Here is an 18,715-nt window from a genome sequence, read left to right on the forward strand (position 1 = left end):
GGAATGAGTGAACCTTACTCTCATCAGATTTGGTTTAAGGATGGAATAACATATACACTCAACTGGGTATGAAAAAGAAAGTAGGGGGGAAGGGGATGAAAGGGGGAATGATAGGAGGGAGGGCAAATGGGAGGAGGTGTTAATTATAAGTAAACACTTTCAAGGAGGGTTGGGGTCAAAAGAGAGAATAGAATAAATGAGGGACAATGTGGGATGGAGGAAATATAGTTAGTTTTTCACAACATGACTATTATGGAAGTGTTTTGCATCCGTACACTTGCATAACCTGTATCAAATTGCTTGCCTTCTCAATGAGGGTGGGTGGAGAGGGAGAGAGGGGGAGAATTTGGAACTCAAAAGTTTTAAAAAATGAATGTTAACATTTTTTTTACATGCAACTGGGAAATAAGATATACAGGCAATGAGGAATAGAAGTCTGTCTTGCCCTACAGGAAAAGAGAAGGGAAGGGGATAAGGGGCCAGTTAGAAAGGCGGGCAGATTGGGGGAAGGAGAGAGATAGGGAGAAAATTTGGAACTCAAAATCTTGTGGAAGTGAATGTTGAAAACTAAAAAATAATTAATAAAAATTTTAGGGAATTAAAAAAAAAACTATTCAATAACAGAATTACATTGTCTTCCTGAAGAGCCTATGCCACAGTTGAGGCACTGAAGCTGGAACTTCTAGAACTCATTTTAACTAGTGGAGAGAGCACTACATTTAGAGATAAAAGACTTGGCTCAAAAACATTCCTTTCCCATTATTAGTTGTGTGACCTTGAACAATTTATAACTTCCAAGTACTTTATTCTCTCCGTCTTTAAGTCAGGGGCTCTTAACTGGGGACCCTGAACTTTTTAAATATTTTGATAACTGTATTTCAGTGTCATTGCTTTCCTTTGTAAACCTGTTTATTTTATGCATTTAAAAACATTATCTGGAAAAGTCCATAGACTAAAGCAGACTGCTGCCCAAGGTGATCATGGCACATGATTTTTCACACTTTTTTGTGAAGAGCCCCCAGCCTAGATAATCTCTAATATCCTTTCCAGCTTTTTCTTACCTTCTAATCTTCTGTGATTCTGGAATTCTTCCCACCAATATCCATGTCCAGATGAACTCAAGGTATTCTTTCCCTATGAGTTTGTTTTTGTTACTACAGTGAACCTATTATACCTCCGTTCTCAGTGTGTGACTATCATTTGGCATGTTTTTTTTTAACTTGGATAGTATTTATAGTCATAGCTATCACTTTTTTACTCTATTCTCCATGATCTTTTATATTCAGAAAATTTGTAACTTTTAAAAATTTCTTCTCTTTATTGGTAGCTTCTTAGTCATGATAGCTATACGTAAGAAAATTATTTGGAATCCAAAATCTTTTTGCTAATTAGCTGAATGGTAATTAACCCTTTTGTTGCCTATCTCCTACTACAAATGTTGTTATATAAGAAAAAGGGAGAAGAGTTTCTTTCTAGTTGTAATCCTTTCTTTTTGTTGACTTGACCTAATATTGACAGATGGTTTGAGGCAATTTTGAAATTGTAATATTCTTGTTTTTCAGTATGTGAGATATATGGAAAAAAAGATTCTTTGGTGTGCCTACTGGGTAGGCTTAGGAATTCTGTCTTCTGTTGGGCTTGGAACAGGTCTACATACTTTTCTTCTTTATCTGGTAAGAGTAACATTTATTTAATTGTTGGTTTATTTAAACTTTTCTATTGATATTTTTTGTTTTTACCTTCATCCCTGAACATAATTCTTCCTATCAAACCATCCCTTAAACAAAGAAGGAAAAGAAAGGGAAAAGAGACAGTTCAGAAAAACCAACCAACATACCAACTGAGCCTAAATAGACTATATCCCACATGCATAGGTCCCCAACTTCTGCAAAGAAATGATCTTTTCAACCTTTCTTCCAGGTCATACTTTGTCATTATAATTACACAATTGTATCTTTAAAAATGAATTTTATTGATAACTTTATTTTTTACATCACCTACATATCTTTTGCACCTGTTAGGCCTACAGAGCCATTCCTTATAACAAAGAATAAAGAAGAGGAAAAAACCCCATTCAGTGAAATTTACTAACATGTCATAAAAGGCTAATATTATGTGCTGTGTTCTACATAGTTTCTCTTCTCTGCAAAGAATCAGTGAGAGGAGCCTTCTTTGATCACTTCTTTAGAACCAGTGTGACTGCATTCATTTTTTAGTGTTTTGTGTTTGTTTCCAAGTTCATTGTTGTAGTCATTGGATATGTATTTTCCTGGTCTTTCTTATTTTATTCTGTATCAGAGCATGTAAGTCATCCTATTCTTCTGAATTCTTATGTTTGACCATTTTTTTATGACACAGTAATAGGGCATTACATTCATGTGTACACTACATACATTACAGTTTCTTCAACTATTCCCCAATTGATGGGCATCCACTTTGTTTCCAGTTTTTTACTACCAGGATAAGTGTTGATATGAATGTTTCGGTGTACGTGGGACTTTATTTCCTTTGTCTTTATAAGTTTATGAACCTCAAAGTAAGATTTCTGAGTCAAAGGGTATGGATATGGACATTATAGATACTTTATATTTAGCATAATTAACAACAGCATAATTTCAAAAAACTCCTTAATCAGTTTGATGGAATTACAATTTGACAATCCAAAGAGGATCAGTCATACCTCTTGTGACCTTGAAAGCAAAACCTGAGGTGAATTTTCTTTGGCATTTGAAAGGAGAGAGCCAGCTATATGGAGGATTGCTCTTTGCATTTTCTATTACACCTCTTCCAGACGGCAGGAGTGGAAGGGGCTTCTCTCTTCTGCTTTCCATAAACAATGGGATCTTGCACTATAACCCCTCACCCAGTAGAAGATATTGCACCTGAGAGAGTAGTCTGCCAAAGTCCAGCAATTCCTGAGCTATTTTTGAATGGAGAGAACCCACAAAGTACCTTGAATTTGGGGTAGTCATCCCTCAGGAGACGTGAATTGGAGAGGCAGCACGGAAGGGTACTATACTCATGTAAAAGTTTTTCAGTTTCATGTAATTGAAATTATTTATTTGATCTTTTGTTATTGCCTGTATCCTTTGTTTGATTAAGAATTCTTTGCCTAGCCATATCTTTGAAAGGGCGTAGTTCTCTGATTTAATGGTACAATTTTTAATTATCATGTAAAGAGTAATTTTTTAATAAGCAAGTTTCATAGAAATTTTCTATCTTTTAATCAGAGTCTTGGTTTCAAAAGCTAAATTTTGAGATAAATTTTAATTATCTTAATGTCTAAGAAGTCTTCTTATCCTCTTCAGAGCATTAAGATTGATTTTAAAAGAATAAAGCAAGCAGCCTATTATTTGTTAGCATGTGAATTAAAACAAAACAGTTTTAAAACATACTCAAGAAGCATAAAAATAGCATTTTTCCCATTTTTTTTTCTAATTCAAAGACAGGTCTCTTCTTGGGGTATTCAAATGTTGCTACATTATTTACCCCCACTACACCCAAATACAAAAACAATTCAGCATTTAAAAACTGATATCCAATGGAAAAACATTGGTGAACAAGAGTTAAGAGTAGACTCTTGAACTATTTTCCTTATTCTGCCACCTAGGGCTAGTTCAATATCTCTAGTCTACAGTGACTTCATTTTTGAAACAGATTTGGTGGAATGGAAAAGATAAAGGAAAGACTACGTGGGATTTGAAGTGATACTTTGTCTTCTCGGCAAACACACATTGTGTTTCTTCTCAGTAGATCTGGGACATGAATGTTATAGGAATATTTGGTCTCTGGCCTGGTAGAAGTCATGCTCTGAATGAAAAGTGTTTCTTCTCTCAGCTCCCAATTTTATCACCAGGCGTCTGAAACTGTACAGGAGTATAGACTTTTATCTGAAATTAGCTGGTGTCTTATAGCCAATTTGAGGTCCTTGGAGTAAGACTTATGTACCAGTAAAACTAGGGGCTGTAGTATATGCCACACCCTATATACTTTTGCCTATTTTCTCTTTTACCATTGTTCATCCATTTGCTACAAGATTGGACCATAACTTCTGAGCATGAAATGGTTAGACTTAATATACCTTATGAACCCTTTATTAAAGCCAATTTTGAAGAGAAAATCCTATGGCAGTAGTGCTTGAGGAAGAAGGAAGGACTTTATGGAAAAATGGAAAACTGTATTAAGAAAGGGGTAGATGAAAAATCCAGCAAGTTATAAATTAGCTTCCAAATGGCAGAAAAAATTGATGCTGGCCTGAGGCGGGGGGAGGGGGATCAGGTTGGTTTGGCTTAAGTTTACAGAGGCAATAATAATTTCTATTTCTCACTATTAACACTACACAATGAAGGTGGAAAAGTAACAAATTTAAGATAGTCTTACTCTAGATCAGAGATTCTTAAATATTAACATTCATTCATTATTGCCAGCCTAGACTGTCACCAACCTAAGTCTTCCTGCTGTTAGTCTCTATCCCTAATCTAATCTAACCTTCACACTGCTGACAGATAAATCTTATTTACACACAAATTTATCTAGTTAGGTCTCTAAAATGCTCAAAAAAAGCTTCAGTGGCTCCTTATTGCTTAGTGAAGCAGTTTCTCAAAGTGTGATCCAGATCCCTTGGGGTTCTTGAGACCCTTTCAACATGTACCCATAGTCAAAAGTATTTTCATAATAATACTGATATTTTAATTTGCAATACTATAAAAGACAACACATATAGCCCACATGAACAAGAACTTTTTTGGAGGGTCCTCTGTAATTATTGAATGGATAGAGGTCCTGAGACCAAAAAGTTTGAGAACCATTGATGTAGACAGATATTTTACCTTTATTGTATAGATTGCCATGACCAAAGAATTCATCATGTAGCAGCCATTCTCTTGTACTTATGTAGTCTGGCTACATCTTACTGACTGTCTCTTTCTGGGACCATGATCAAAACTTTCTCAGCTTGGTCGGATCTTGGTAGGACACTGGCCTAGTCTTCAAGAACCTAGCAGGAATGAGGCATTGAAATTAGTGTTAGGCTTTTCTATAAGGATTTTTCCAAATCTTAAGGATTAAGGTTAAATGTTAAATTGGTGGTGGGATTATTTCAGTGTCCTTCCTATAATACTTTTCTATAACTAGAACTGTCAGTAAGGTCAACAAGAGTATTGTTTTATTTTTAAAAATACTATAGCTTTGTACTGAGAACATTACCATCTAATATGCCGTTTATAGGCACAAGTAGATAACAGTGAATCACCAAGTTACAAGACAGGAAAATGGCCAGAGTCAGTTGCATACTATTAGTACTGGCCATTGATGATTCATAAGTTTCTGTCCTATCTAAAAGTTACTAACAAGTAGATAGATCTCACTGTTAAGTTTAGTTGGCTTTCAAGTATAATGCAGTGAATCTAGCTTGACACTAGATGGAGACATTGCCTGCAGTGGGACTTGTAAAGGGCACCTGAAAAACTAAATCCCCTTGTATCCTGCTTCCAGTTTATCCCGCCTCTTCTGTACAGGGAACTGCAAGGAAAAGAAGAGACTCTGAATGATAAACAGAAGCTCAAGAACTGTATGGGTAGCTTACCTCTGTGGACTGTGATTTCTAACTTCTGAATTCTGTCACATCTGAGAATCAGTTAAAAGCATTTTCAGCCCTTTGATATTCATGTATATTTAAAAGTTAAGGTAGTCATGTCAAGTAGGGAAATGTTAATTGCTTAATATTGCTTAACTTTTAGGTAATCAGTTAAGGAGACAAATTTCTGTTTAGCCTGAGTGGAAACTTTCTAATAATTAGAGATGTCTGAAAGTAAAATAGGCTGCCTAAGAAGGATAGGGAATTTTCTATCATTGAAATTCCTCCAGTGGAGGCTGTGTGAGCATTTGGCACAAATGGTTCAGAGGAGGTTAGGTTTTTAGGATTCAGTGACCCTCCAAAATAGTCTCTAAATCTGCTGTTCTGTGATTACATGGGAAATAAAGCAGTCATCATGGAGCATACAGTGAAAGTCTCAAAGGATTTTACTCATGCTGATATTAATACTTAATTTTGCTTTGTATTTAGCTGGTTAGTAAGACCTTCAGCTTTTATTGATCTTTATGTGTTTTTCATCCAGATGAAAAATATTAACAGTGTTAGTTTTATTGTAAAATAAGAATTGAGAGAAACTGGCTCCAATACTTGTAACTTACACGTTGCTTTTCATCATAAAGAGCCATAGTCAGCTGGGATTAAATTTTATTCTTCCTGCATTTGTAGCCTAGCATCTTCCTTCACTATCTTCTGAAATGGAAATAAAATGATTGGCAGGTCAGTTCATTTGGAAACATCGAAAGGTAAAATATTTTTCGTACTTGAAATATTTATCCCTAAGCATGTGGAAAGGACATTTCTAAAGTAGCAGTTTTTCTTGCCTCTTCCTCAATATTGATAAAGAAGAGGAAGGAAGTATGTATTAAACACCTATGTACCGGGCACTGTGATAAGGGGATTACAGATATTATCTCTCTTAATCCTCACAACAGCTCTTGGAGCTTCTCTTATCCTCTTGTTACAATTGAGGAAACTGAGATCGAGGTTAAAGTGGTTTGTGAGGGGTCACATAGGTACTAAGTATCTGCGGCCAGATTTGGATTTAGGTCTTCCTGATTCCAGGCTTAACTCTCTGTTTTCTGTGCTCTCTAGCTTGCTTTGGAGATTACTGTACAAATGTATAGGTTTAAAAGGCGCCCCCAGGCTGTCTTTTCTCTTACCATTGCCATTCAAAAAACTGAGGGAAGGCTTCATTTGTTTTCAGATCCTGAATATAGACCGATTTTTATTCAGAACTGTGGTTAGAATTTTGGGGGTCTTACTCTAGTACCATGAATATCAAGCCAAAACAAGGTTAGTAACTGGAAAGGCCCTTCTGGATACAGCTGTACCAGCTCAAGAAAGAAGGGGGAGACAGAGCATTTGACTCTCCAGTGACTTTTTAAGTATAGTAATTAGCAACATTCCCTTGTTTACCAGAAAGCATGGATCATCATTTAAATATTTCTTTCCAAAGTATATAAAAAGTAGTATGCTAAATTTTGATATGTGAATAGGTGTTCATTCCATTGCTAAGTAATGGGTATTTGTGTGCCTAAATTTATCATTGTTATAGGGCTTGGAAACTCTCTCTTTTTAGTTATAGTTATTCTGTCATTGAAACATACCATAAGATGACTCCATTATAATTATATATTTATTGAAAACCAGCGTATGACGTTGTGCTTTTTCTATGAGAAACAGATATTTCGTAGCTTCCAGAGCTGTATTCCTATATCACAGGTCTGACGCCTCCTAATCAGTAACTTGCAGTAGCTTCCAGTTAACTCTGATCAGATACAAACTCTGCTGTTTTAGCTTTTAGAGTACTTCATAACTTGACCCCAAACTACCTTTCCAGTTTTATTATGAGTTGTTTTCTTTCTCATACTCTGTGGACCAGCTTTTTTGCTTTTCCTCTCATATAGCACTTTATTTCCTGTTTTCTCTTTCCTCACCTCTAAGCTTCCTTCAAAACTCTGCTCAAACACAATCTCTTATATGATGAAGCTTTTCTTGATTTCCCCCCCAGCTGATAGTTGCCTCCACTATTTTGTGAAGTTTGTTTACTGTGTATGTATTTCATACATACTCTATGTACATACATATTCTTTTCATTAATTGAATGTTAACCTGAGGAGGAAGGACTTTCAATTTAACTGTGTATCCCCGCTGCCTAGCACAGTGCCCACCTAGTACATAAGTAGCTGCTTAATAAATGTGTGTTGGTTACTTCACTTGATTATTAAGTGTTTTGTTTTCTGTGATGTAAACATTCCTTGAATTCTTATTAACTTGGCACATGTGGACAGAGGTAAAAGTATTTGATTAAGTATACATGAAGTAATCTCAAATGGCTTCAATCACAACAGTGTAGTAATTGTTAATGCCATAGTAAACAAGGACCTATTTCTGTCCTCAGGTGTCATGCATTTTAATTTGGACAGAAAGTTCTTTTATAGTAATTTAAGATGTAATTATATTGACTGACCTCTATGTTTTATGCTTCATCTTTCTGTCCCTTTGGGGGCAAAAAGCCATGGAATTTGCCCAAGCACAAAAGGACCTTAGTTAAAAGTACAAGTAATACTTCTGTCATGAGAGGGAAGGAGAAAAAAAATGAGTGGTGATGCTGTATTGATGTTGCTTTCTTTATGTTCATGTAATGACTCAGATGATAAGCATGCAATGACTTACTTTCTGGAAAGATGGATGAGCCTTGCAAAATGATAAGTCACCTCCTGTATTTATTTTTTGTCCGATTATGGAATCATAGACTTTTCTCCCCAACTTCTTCTAAGAAATGATTAGGGTATTAATTTTTGTATGTCATGATCAAGGCATCATGTCAAAAAATGAACCCCAAACTCCCTGTGCAATATGGGAGGATTTCATTTAGCAAAGCAAAGGGGAATTCTAATGCCTAGCACTTGTTTTACTTCATTCTTGGTTATTGTGCCCTTTGGAGTTGTATGTTTTGTCTGAATTTCTTTGTTTTGAGCATCACAGCCATTTTATGGATAAAGTTTGTCTAGATTTAAAGAGATTAGAGTCCCCTAATAGTCTAGCCTGATTTCCTGAACATTATTCTTTTATTATGAAAATAACCCCAACTATAATATACATAGTATTCTAGAGTCCCAGAACAGGAAGAGGTGCCAGAGGTCATCTTGTCTAGCCCATATACTTCAACAGTAATTCCTCCCTACTACCCACCAGACAAGAGATGATCTAATTCGAGGGAACTCACTACCTCCTGAAGTGGCTACTTCTGAATATTTTTATTAGGAAATCCTTATATACTTAGAATATGTGCTAATGTTGAATTTACAACAATAATATCTTGCATTTGTGTAATGTTGTATTTTTAGAGAGTTCATAAATGCCCTCTTTCATTTTTCCTGTCTTGTGACATAAGTAAAAAAAGTGATACTGTTTTACAGATAAAAATCCAGTGAGGCTACATGACTGATCTAAACTCAAATGACTAGAATGCTGGCCTCTTCTAGCCTCTTCAATGATATTAGTACCACCGACCTACATTTATATAATGTTTTGTGTTTACAAAGTACTTTTACATCCCTTGCCTCCATTTAGTCAGCTATTCAGCCTGTGGAGAAAGTTGTATTATTAGCCCTATTTTACATATAATGAAACTAGGGCTCAGAGAATATAAGAGTTTTGCCCTTATTAAGGTAAGTGTTGAAGGAGGCATTGGTGCCATCTTTCCAATTGAGGCTACTTACTGCTTTTTCCACTATACTACACTAAATTTAAATGTGCCGAACTTATAACTCCCTTTTAAAATTTTAGAACTTTTTTATTCTATCCTTTTAGAGTTGTTCATTGCGAAATGGAATCTTTGTGAAATTCTGTTCTGATCTTGATGGGAGAAAACATTACATTGAAAAGATGATAAGTTTAAGGCCTGTGTTTGCAGCAGAATTTCCAAATTTCTCTAAAATTTCCTTAAAAAAAAAAGCAACAAAGAACAAGATGGTTTGCAAGTCATGTTGATAACCGGTTGTCTCTAAATCATTTACGTATTGCCTATATTGTCTTAATTAATTGCATTTGAAGCTAAGAAATTCTTACTAGTTTTTAGTGATGGAGTATAGCAAATAGATGTTTTTCATAAGCATCATCACAGGATTCTGGAGTGGGTATCTACTTTTGTCCTAAACTTCTCAGAAGAAACTGATCAGGACTTTTTACCCTTGAGAAATTAGTTGACTTGTGTTTGTGTAGCATACAGTTTTTGGTAATACATTTTTAGAATCAAGAAAATAATACGGAATGTAAAATGTCTTCTCTCACACATAGCACCTTTTCTTTTATTGTGATATTTTTCATCTTGGTTAGTCTAGAAGCTTAAATAAGTAGAATTCCTTATTAATATGACCTGATTTCAGTTTTCTGCTTTTGAACTGATGTCCTTGGAAGAAAGGAGCCTAGACCTTTTGCCACATGTCTGCAGTAGCTTCTTTCTGGTGTTTCTTCAATTCCTTATGATTTGTAGATGAGGCATGAAAATGAAATCAGACCTTTCAGTTACATGAATTCCTTGTAAATAAAGGAAGTTTAGGATTAATCCAGCTTTGGGTGGTATTGTATTGACTTTTTTAATGTGAAAGTGAAGATAGCCTTAAAATTTCTAGTACTTAGTACATAGTTATATGTATCACATCTACTTTGTACCTTTCAACAGAAGTGAAATATAGTCCCTGTACTCAAGAGCTTAATTTTTATTAGTAGCAGAAATGGTGAGGGAATGAATTCCAGGTATGAGGAATTGGCAGTACAAAGGCATGGAGATGAGAAATGGAAGGCCACCTATAAAGAAGAGGATAGTTTGACCATAGTATAGAATATATGGAAGGGAATGTGTCATAAAATCGGAAGGGTAACAGGTACAGGTCGTAAAAAGTTTTAAATGCTGAACAAAGAAGGGAATAGGGAGTTCCTAGACTTTTCAATAAAGAGGAATGACATGGTCAGACCTTCATTACAGAAAAATCTCTTACAGCTTGGTGGAGGATGTGGAATGGTGGAGATTTTTGAGATCAAGAATCCTATTAGAAGTCTGTCGCAGTAGTCCAGATAAGAAGTGATAAGGGCCTGAACTAGGAGGATGGCCATGTGGGTAGCCAGAAGGGGATAGGTGTAAGAGACAGTGTGAGAGTAAAAATAAGCTACAGCAGCTGATTTTATATGTGTAAGATGTGTGAAAGTGAGGAGTAGAGGATGACATGAATTACTGAAAGGATAATAGGAGGAGAATAATAACAATAAAGGATAATAGTGCTGCGGACAGAAAAAAGGAAGAGTGATGGGTTTGTGCGCCTTGCCCCTGGACCCTCTCCCTCCCTATGGAGGGAGCTTCTCCCAGATTTTTGGTTTAAGAATGCACCCAGGGTATTCAACTCATCATTTTCCACCTGGCTATTCTCTTGAACTTCATTATCTTCAAAAATTCATCATCCTACAAGATAAAATTAACTGTGTAGCTCTTAACTCCTCAGATCATTTCCCTCCCTAGCTGCAGGACTTTATCCTGATCCTGTGCTGGGTCCTCTCACTCCCTCCCCCTTCCTTTTTAGCTTCTTTTTATGTGTTGTCTCCCCCATTAGATTTTTAACTTCTTGAGGGCTGTCAGTGCCTTTCTTTGTATTCCCAGTGCTTAGCACCTGCCTGTCACATAACAGGTGCTAAATAAATGTTGATTGTTGTTGTTTGAAGGAAAAGATAATTAATTTGTTTTTGAACATGTTGATTTTGAGATGCCTGTGGAACATTTCATCTTGAAATGTACGTTAAGCAAACGTAACTTAAGAGGGAGATCAGAGTTGTTCATATAGATCCTGAAAGTCATCTGCTTAGAGATGATAATGAAACCCCTTGAAGCTTATATGATCACCCAGTGAGACAATATAATGAGAGAGAGAAGAGAGGCTAGGACACCACCGTAGGTATACTCACAGTCCCCTGGGGTATTATGCCCCAGCAAAGGATACTGAGAAGTAGTTTAAAGTAAAATGTAATCTTCTACCCACCACCTAAGGGTTTTCATTCCAGTGTGTGAAGGCATAGAGCTCTTAAGAATAACGTAGTTCTCCTATATCCTTATTAGGAGCCTAAATTTGTTTTGGTAGAGGCCAGGCCTCTTTTGCGTGAACATGGGAAGTCGCCATTCGTAAGAGCATCTTCCAACTATCTCCTGACAGAATAGGTAGCAAGAAAGAGAATAAGAATATAAAATGCACTCCTTTTAGCAGCCAGACATAATAAGGACCTCTCCACTACCAAACTTGTTTTACACTCCTAACTTGCAGTCTTTCTTCACAATGCCCTAGCAGTCTTTTCATCCTTGAAGTTCATACATCATACATTGTAAGTACTATCAGCCCCTGTTGCTTCTCCTTCTATTGTCTCCTGTCTGTTTTAAGGGAGAGACCCAGGCCAGCCATGTCTTCTTTCTTCTTCAGGCTGCACTTCTGAATCCCCCAGATTTTCTCAGACCATTCCCCTTTTTTCCTCCTTGCCTCTTTCATTGTCTTTTTATATTTCAGAGAGGGCAAGGTGTGTCTTTCTGTTTAGGTTTATATTCTCAGCTCTCAAAGGAGAATCTGGCACATAAGTGCTTTTGTTGGGTGTGATTTAAGGAAGGATAGATACATCTTCCTATTCAGAATAGAAAATTAGCTATTCTCAAATACCTTTAGCAGTCAGAATGCATAATATGTTTTCAAAAGTAACAGAAAATTAATTTCATAGATTTTTCCTAGTTATTACTTAAATTACTTCTATCAATAAATTATTCCATCTCCATACCTCATGTAAAAAGATAACTTTTGGAATGTAACATTTTCATCTGTCTAGCCAACATAGCCAAAAATAGTAAAATTATTTTTTTCATAAGCATTTATACACAATTGCCCTTATTCAAAATCTTACCTCATGATCTAACTATGGTTTTTTTCTCACCCAAACACACTCTGGCTTGGCCAAGTACTACATCTTCTCTGCTAGGCAAGGCAAAATTATTCTGTAATCAAAGCTTTGGAAATTATAATGCAATATAGCTCTTGAGAATAGATACATGGGGTTTTGAACTGAAACAGATCCAGATGTCCAATATGTCACAAATAGGCAGTCAGGAGAGCTTATTGGGTCGATTTTATTTAGAATTAACTATACCGAGCAACACAGAAGGATCCCAAGACACCATGAATTCTATTAAGATGTGACAACTTATTGCAAATCCAGTGATTTGTCTGTCTCAACTTTGGTCCATTTTGAAATTATTATAGTTCTGAGAATAAAATGGAAGGAGAAATTTAGTCCTTGAATACTTTGAGCTCACATAACATTTCTAAATTCACTTTCCTGTTACCATTTTAATTTGCAAGGATTATTGTTTAGTTTTGTTTACTTTTGAATTTTTTAATACAGGTAAAAAGTTAAGCATTATGGAACATTGTTCTCCTGTGTTAAGAAGAATTTACTGGACATCCCCATGTAGCTACCAAAGTTCAAACTCAAATGCTGAGCTGGCAGCTAAATGGCCTATTAGGAAGGAACAAAAACCAAAAGACTGAGTTATTAGAGTTCTCATTTTGTCTGTGAAACACCATGTCTAATTCTAAGGCTGAGTAATCATGATTTGGCTTGTTATAATAGTTGTGGCAAAATGCACAAGTCTGTTCAGTTCAATGAATGAAAGGTCCAGAGGAAGGTAGGGGAGATATAAAGTATCTTTATATAATTAATTTTGAAATTGAAACTAAAAAAATTTTGAAAACTAAAACTGTCTCTTTGGGTAATTGAAAAGTAGTCATTTTATAACTCAAGGATTCGGTTACCTAGCATCTGGAAGCCTGGTAAATGGTTTAGCCCTTGTTTGTTGTGAGCATTTTACATATGCATCTTCAGCTTCTGGAACTCTGTAGCTGTTGGTTTCTAGATTTTACTTATGACTGGATTTTCATGCATTTTCTTCCTTTCACTTTTACCAGATTCATCAGTATTTATTTGGTATTTCTTACCCATAAGGAGATGGCATTTAAAAAAAAATTCATCATAGTTAAACATAGGCTAAACATTTTTAATTGATTATATTGAAAAAAAACTTTATATGTTTGTACCTGACTTCGGTTGCTGTAAGCTCAAAATTTATATAACTGGAAGCTAACTTTTTTTAAAGTCCATGTCTAACACATAAAGTATTGAATACTTGTGAACTGATGAGTATTTGTTAATCCTTTATAACATTTCCATATTGTAATAAGTTTATAATTTCTCAAGTTTTGCAATCCTTAAAAAAGGATAAAACCACATTCTATACTAGATACAAATGAAATAATCTTTTAATAATCATTAATTGATCAAATACTAAATGGTGAACCATATTTTTCTAAATTTAATCCCTTCCAAAACCTGGGCATATTTAAGAAAAGAAATATAGCTTATATTTTTAACATGCTTTTAAGTATTAATAATGTAGGATAATATTCAGTTTCACTGCCTGGTGTTTTATTAGTTTTAAACGTTGTTGGGTATTTTTTAGTGTGCCCCTCTCTTGGAACCATAAATTCCTTCACTGTGTGATCAAAGAGATTTTCTTTTATACAGAGACCACTTAGGGTTCTCAGAGATTTGACTCATTTATGAAACATCACAGGAAGAATCTTTTGCAATATTTCCAGAAAATAGAAACTTTTATATGCTGTAATTAATAGTAATAATAAAAACCTCAGTTTTTCTTAATTTGTGTATAAAGATGGAGGTTTTAGTTGGAAAATTCACTTATACATTTTAAATTGACATTCAAAATAATATGTAAAATGCTATAACAGCATATTATAGATTAGATTTTTGTACCAAATGTTTTCCATTTTGGACTAAATTGTAATGATTTATATCTGATTGCCACTTAATTTTACATGCGAATAATTTTAATCCATTTCATATATAAGAGCATAATTAAACTTGCAGCACAATGGAAAATGATCTTATTTTCAAGTAAAACCTCAAAATCTCATAATAATTTCTCTGTGAAAATTTATTCTCTCCTCAGGTAGTAAATACACAGTGTATCCACAGATTTCCTAAAATATGTGGATATAAATGAGGAACAAGTAAATTATAAATGATTAGTGAAATAGAAGAGGGATGATTTCTAATCTCAGCGTACCCAAAGACTTTTCAAGTAATGTTGTGCTAGTTACTTAATATTTCAACTTCAAAAATATATTTATGATGCATATTTCCACACTTCATAAAAATATTTTTAAGACAAGCAAGTCACTATTGTATGATAACTGCTGATGTGAATTGGTTTCACGCTTCTGGAAAACAATTGGGAATTATGCAGGAAAATTCACTAAATTGTACGTATTCCCAGTACTATTTTATTGATGGTAAGAAAAGACAGGTGTACAAAAATATTCATAACAGCATTTTGCCATGACAAATGGCAGGAAACAGCATAAGTACCCAACAGTTGGAGAGTGACTGAACAAATTAGGTTATGAATGTCATGCACTATTACTGTACCATAAGAATTGACATATGAAGGATTCATAGAAAGCTGGGATGACTTGTATGACATGATTCAGAGTAAAAAAGCAGAGCTGAAAAAATAATAGATTCAGCATCATGTAAATTAAGTGCTTTGAGAAGCAACAAACTCTTGTCAGTGTTAGTAGTTGTCTCAGAAGTTTTAAGGATCTGTCAGTCCTTTCTGCTAAGTAATTGTTTTCTCCAAATATACTTTGTAAGGGTTTGTTTGGGTATTTGGGAAGTGTCTGTTGTTGCAAAATAAAATATATCAATAAATCTAATGTTTAAAAACACATTTTTCAATACCTGAATGGACAATTATATTTTTTTCTGACATATTACAGTTTAACCTTAGAATCAAAGACTACTAGAAATAAAAAGGGATTTTAGATAGCCTCTAGCTGGTACAACTGCCTCAATTTGCAGATCAAGAAGTTGAGACCGAGAGGAGTAAATAACTTGGTCAGTATCACAGAATCAGTTAATGTCAGAGTCAAGATTATAAGTATCCTTAGACTTACTTCTGCTACCCCATGCTAGTGTTAATCGTTTTATGAAGTTGTCCTTAGTTATGTTCCTGTTTTATACAGGAACATAACTTGCCCAGACAGTTGATTCAACACAGAAGTTTCTTCATGATGTTTGTTGTATAACATTTCTATATTAGAATGAGTTTATGGGGCTAATCTATCATACAGGTAAAAATTTCAATTCTTTGAATTAAAATTTGACAGTTTTGAATTGGATTATGCTAGGAGATAGAACCAGTGATGATTTTTACTTTCCATTTAGCTTTAACCAAGATTTGCAGGAAAATAATTGAGCTGTTTAGCAGAGAGGGATCACGTTTAGATGTTCATGTTATAATGTGTCCATTAATTTCAAGCATTAAGTTCTTGTTGCTTAAAATTACAATATGCAGGTTTTTATCACTTCAGTAGATAAGGAGAAAATTATGATTATTCCTATTCATGACAAACGTAGCTAAGGAACCAGCAGCAATTGCCTGAAGCTACAGTTAATAAGATTGTAACAGCTAAGAAATATTAAGGCATAAATTTAAAGTCATGTAAAATGCATTGATGTGATGGTATGTATTTAAATTTTGTTTCATGCTTTACATTTTATTTTGCAGGGCCCGCATATAGCTTCAGTTACCCTAGCTGCTTACGAATGCAACTCAGTTAATTTCCCAGAACCACCATATCCTGATCAGATTATTTGTCCAGATGAAGAGGGTATTAAAGGATCTATTTCTTTATGGACCATCATGTCAAAAGTTAGACTTGAAGCCTGCATGTGGGTAAGATGTCTATTTATTATAATCTAAAACTAACCAAGCTCGCTTACCAGTTTTGTTTCAGTTTGAAATAAAATATAGGTATCTACCTTTGTCCTACAAGCATTACTCATGAATTTAATAGCACATTTTGGAAAGGGAAAAACCTTATAAACTGTTTCTCTGCATGAGAGAGGGCTATGAAATGATAGCTTTAAGGAAATAAAGAGGCAAAAAAGGGCTCCAGGGGAAAGCAGAGCTTGTGTCTACTACTCATCCTGACTTTGGGAACAAAAGCGTAGCCACATGATGGGGCTTTCTGCATTGATCATTAATTGATAGGATTATGGACTAGGAAAGACTCCCCAGACCTGTGATTTCATTAGTAGAGGGTGCTCCCAGCTATAGACGCCCTTCACCAATGCAGTTTGGCACCTTCTCTGCAATTTATAACCCTAAAGAGATACCTAAAGCAGAGATGTCCTGGCCTGTCTAGTTTTTTTAGATCCTGACTTTGTTTTCTAGTGTGATAAATTATTTCTCCCAGCTCTTTGTCATCTGCAGATTTGATGAGGTATAATCATATCATTCCTTTGCCCAAATAGCTTCAATACTTCTTTACTGCTCTCTAAGTATAGTTTAAATTCCTTTCTTTTCCTGATAGCCACAATCTGGTACCACCAGACCTTTCCAGCATCCTCTGTCTTCTGCTATCATCAGATGCTTAAAAGTTGCTTAGATGTTTGAAAGGCTCCTTGCTACAAAGTGGATAATAGTTAACTTTCTTGTTTTCCTAAACTTCGGGCCTATTTCACACTCTATAGATAACCTACTTATGGCATTCCTATCTATTACGGAACAGAAGTGCTAAAAACTCATTGACTTTCAGTTAGTGATAAACCTCCTTGTCCCCAATGAATACAAGGCCCTCTAGCCTTGAAGGTGGAGTTTTCTTTGTCTCTCCATCACATACCATATCACCTGGCACAAAACAATAAATGTTTTTTGATTGATGGCTGTATACATTGGCTTCTAAATAGCTATTGAAAAAAAGAATCCTTGGTAGTGTTGACCATAGTACTAACTTTTTAAAAGTCTTTCACAAATATAAGGAAGTTAGAGGTTCATGTGAGTCAAGCTCTGATTTCCAGAAATGGGCCTGATGGAAACACTTCTCATGTTCATGTCTACCTAGAAGGTTATGAGAGTGAGAAATTGTTCTGGTTCTCCCTCCCAAAAAAGGTAATAGTACTTTTTCCTATGGAAATACTGCAACTGCAGTATGAGCTATAACAGAACAGGGAAAAAACTTTCTAAAACTAAAATTTTATCAGCTTCTTATTTCTAATGGTAGGAGGGAAAGACGAACAGTTTCGATTATTTTTTTGCTTTTGTTTTTTTTAATCGCACACACACATGATTTCTCCAAGGTCACACTACTAGTAACTGGCAGAGCCAGCATTTGAACCCCAGACTCCTGATTCCCATTCTAGAGCTCTTCACACTGCTCTGTTCTGCCTAAACACATCTCACATTCCCTCTCAGGTTTCTAAAATGCTTAGAAAATACTACTGTTTTCAGTTTTTAAGATGAGTCTTCTTTTAAAGTCTTGTAGGAAGAAGATAGATTCCTACTGTAGTATTGCAATGGGGATACCAAGTTCTGTTAAAGATCTTGTAATATGAGAACTCATGTTATAAGATTTATTCAGCAAGCATTTATTGAATACCCACTATGTGTCAGGCACTAAAGAGACAAAGACAAAAACTACCATCCCCTGCCCTTTAGGACTTTACATACTTTGAGAAGTAGAGAAGAACTAGATTATGTAGAAGAATAAATGATAAGTAGGTAGATAGATAGACAGATAGAAGCATGCTATAGCAAGTTGTAGAAGTCCAAACAGGTTTTCTGTAGCAAGTGTTATTTGGGCCGATCCTTGAGGGAAACTAGGTATTTTGTAAAGCAGAGATGAGGAGAGAGTACATGCCAGGCACGTTCAGAGGGGTACAGTTAGGAGATGAAATGTTATGTGTGGAGAACAACAAGAAGGGTCATTTTGATAGACCAGAAAGATTCATAAAGGAAAATAAAAAATCTAGGAAAGGTAGATTTAGAGCCAAATTGTGAAAAGCTTTAAAAGCCAAACAGGAATTTTAATTTGATCCTCTAGGCAGTTTGGTAACTGCTGGAGCTTCTTGAGAAGTAAAGTGACCTATGATTTAGGAGTATTAACTTGGCAGCTTTTTGGAGTGCATGCTAGGCATGCTGTATCTTTCTTTTAGGATTCTGAGGTACTTCGA

General features: G+C 35.2%; 1 protein-coding gene across 9 annotated transcripts in view; it reads left to right on the forward strand.

Annotated features, from left to right (window-relative positions):
- VMP1 (vacuole membrane protein 1) overlaps positions 1-18,715 on the forward strand; it is a 131,821-nt gene that overhangs the window by 38,580 nt on the left and 74,526 nt on the right. For 8 of the 9 annotated variants that reach the window (XM_072646897.1, XM_072646902.1, XM_072646899.1 and 5 more), the window contains 2 exons: positions 1,563-1,673; positions 16,269-16,436. In XM_072646897.1, the coding sequence (XP_072502998.1) occupies positions 1,563-1,673; positions 16,269-16,436 (279 nt within the window). Of the gene's footprint in view, positions 1-1,562; positions 1,674-13,196; positions 13,308-16,268; positions 16,437-18,715 lie in introns of those variants that run through there. The other variant, XM_072646904.1, reaches the window with a different exon arrangement.

The sequence above is a fragment of the Notamacropus eugenii genome, chromosome 2, assembly GCF_028372415.1.
Source record: "Notamacropus eugenii isolate mMacEug1 chromosome 2, mMacEug1.pri_v2, whole genome shotgun sequence".
Classification (NCBI taxonomy): domain Eukaryota; kingdom Metazoa; phylum Chordata; class Mammalia; order Diprotodontia; family Macropodidae; genus Notamacropus; species Notamacropus eugenii.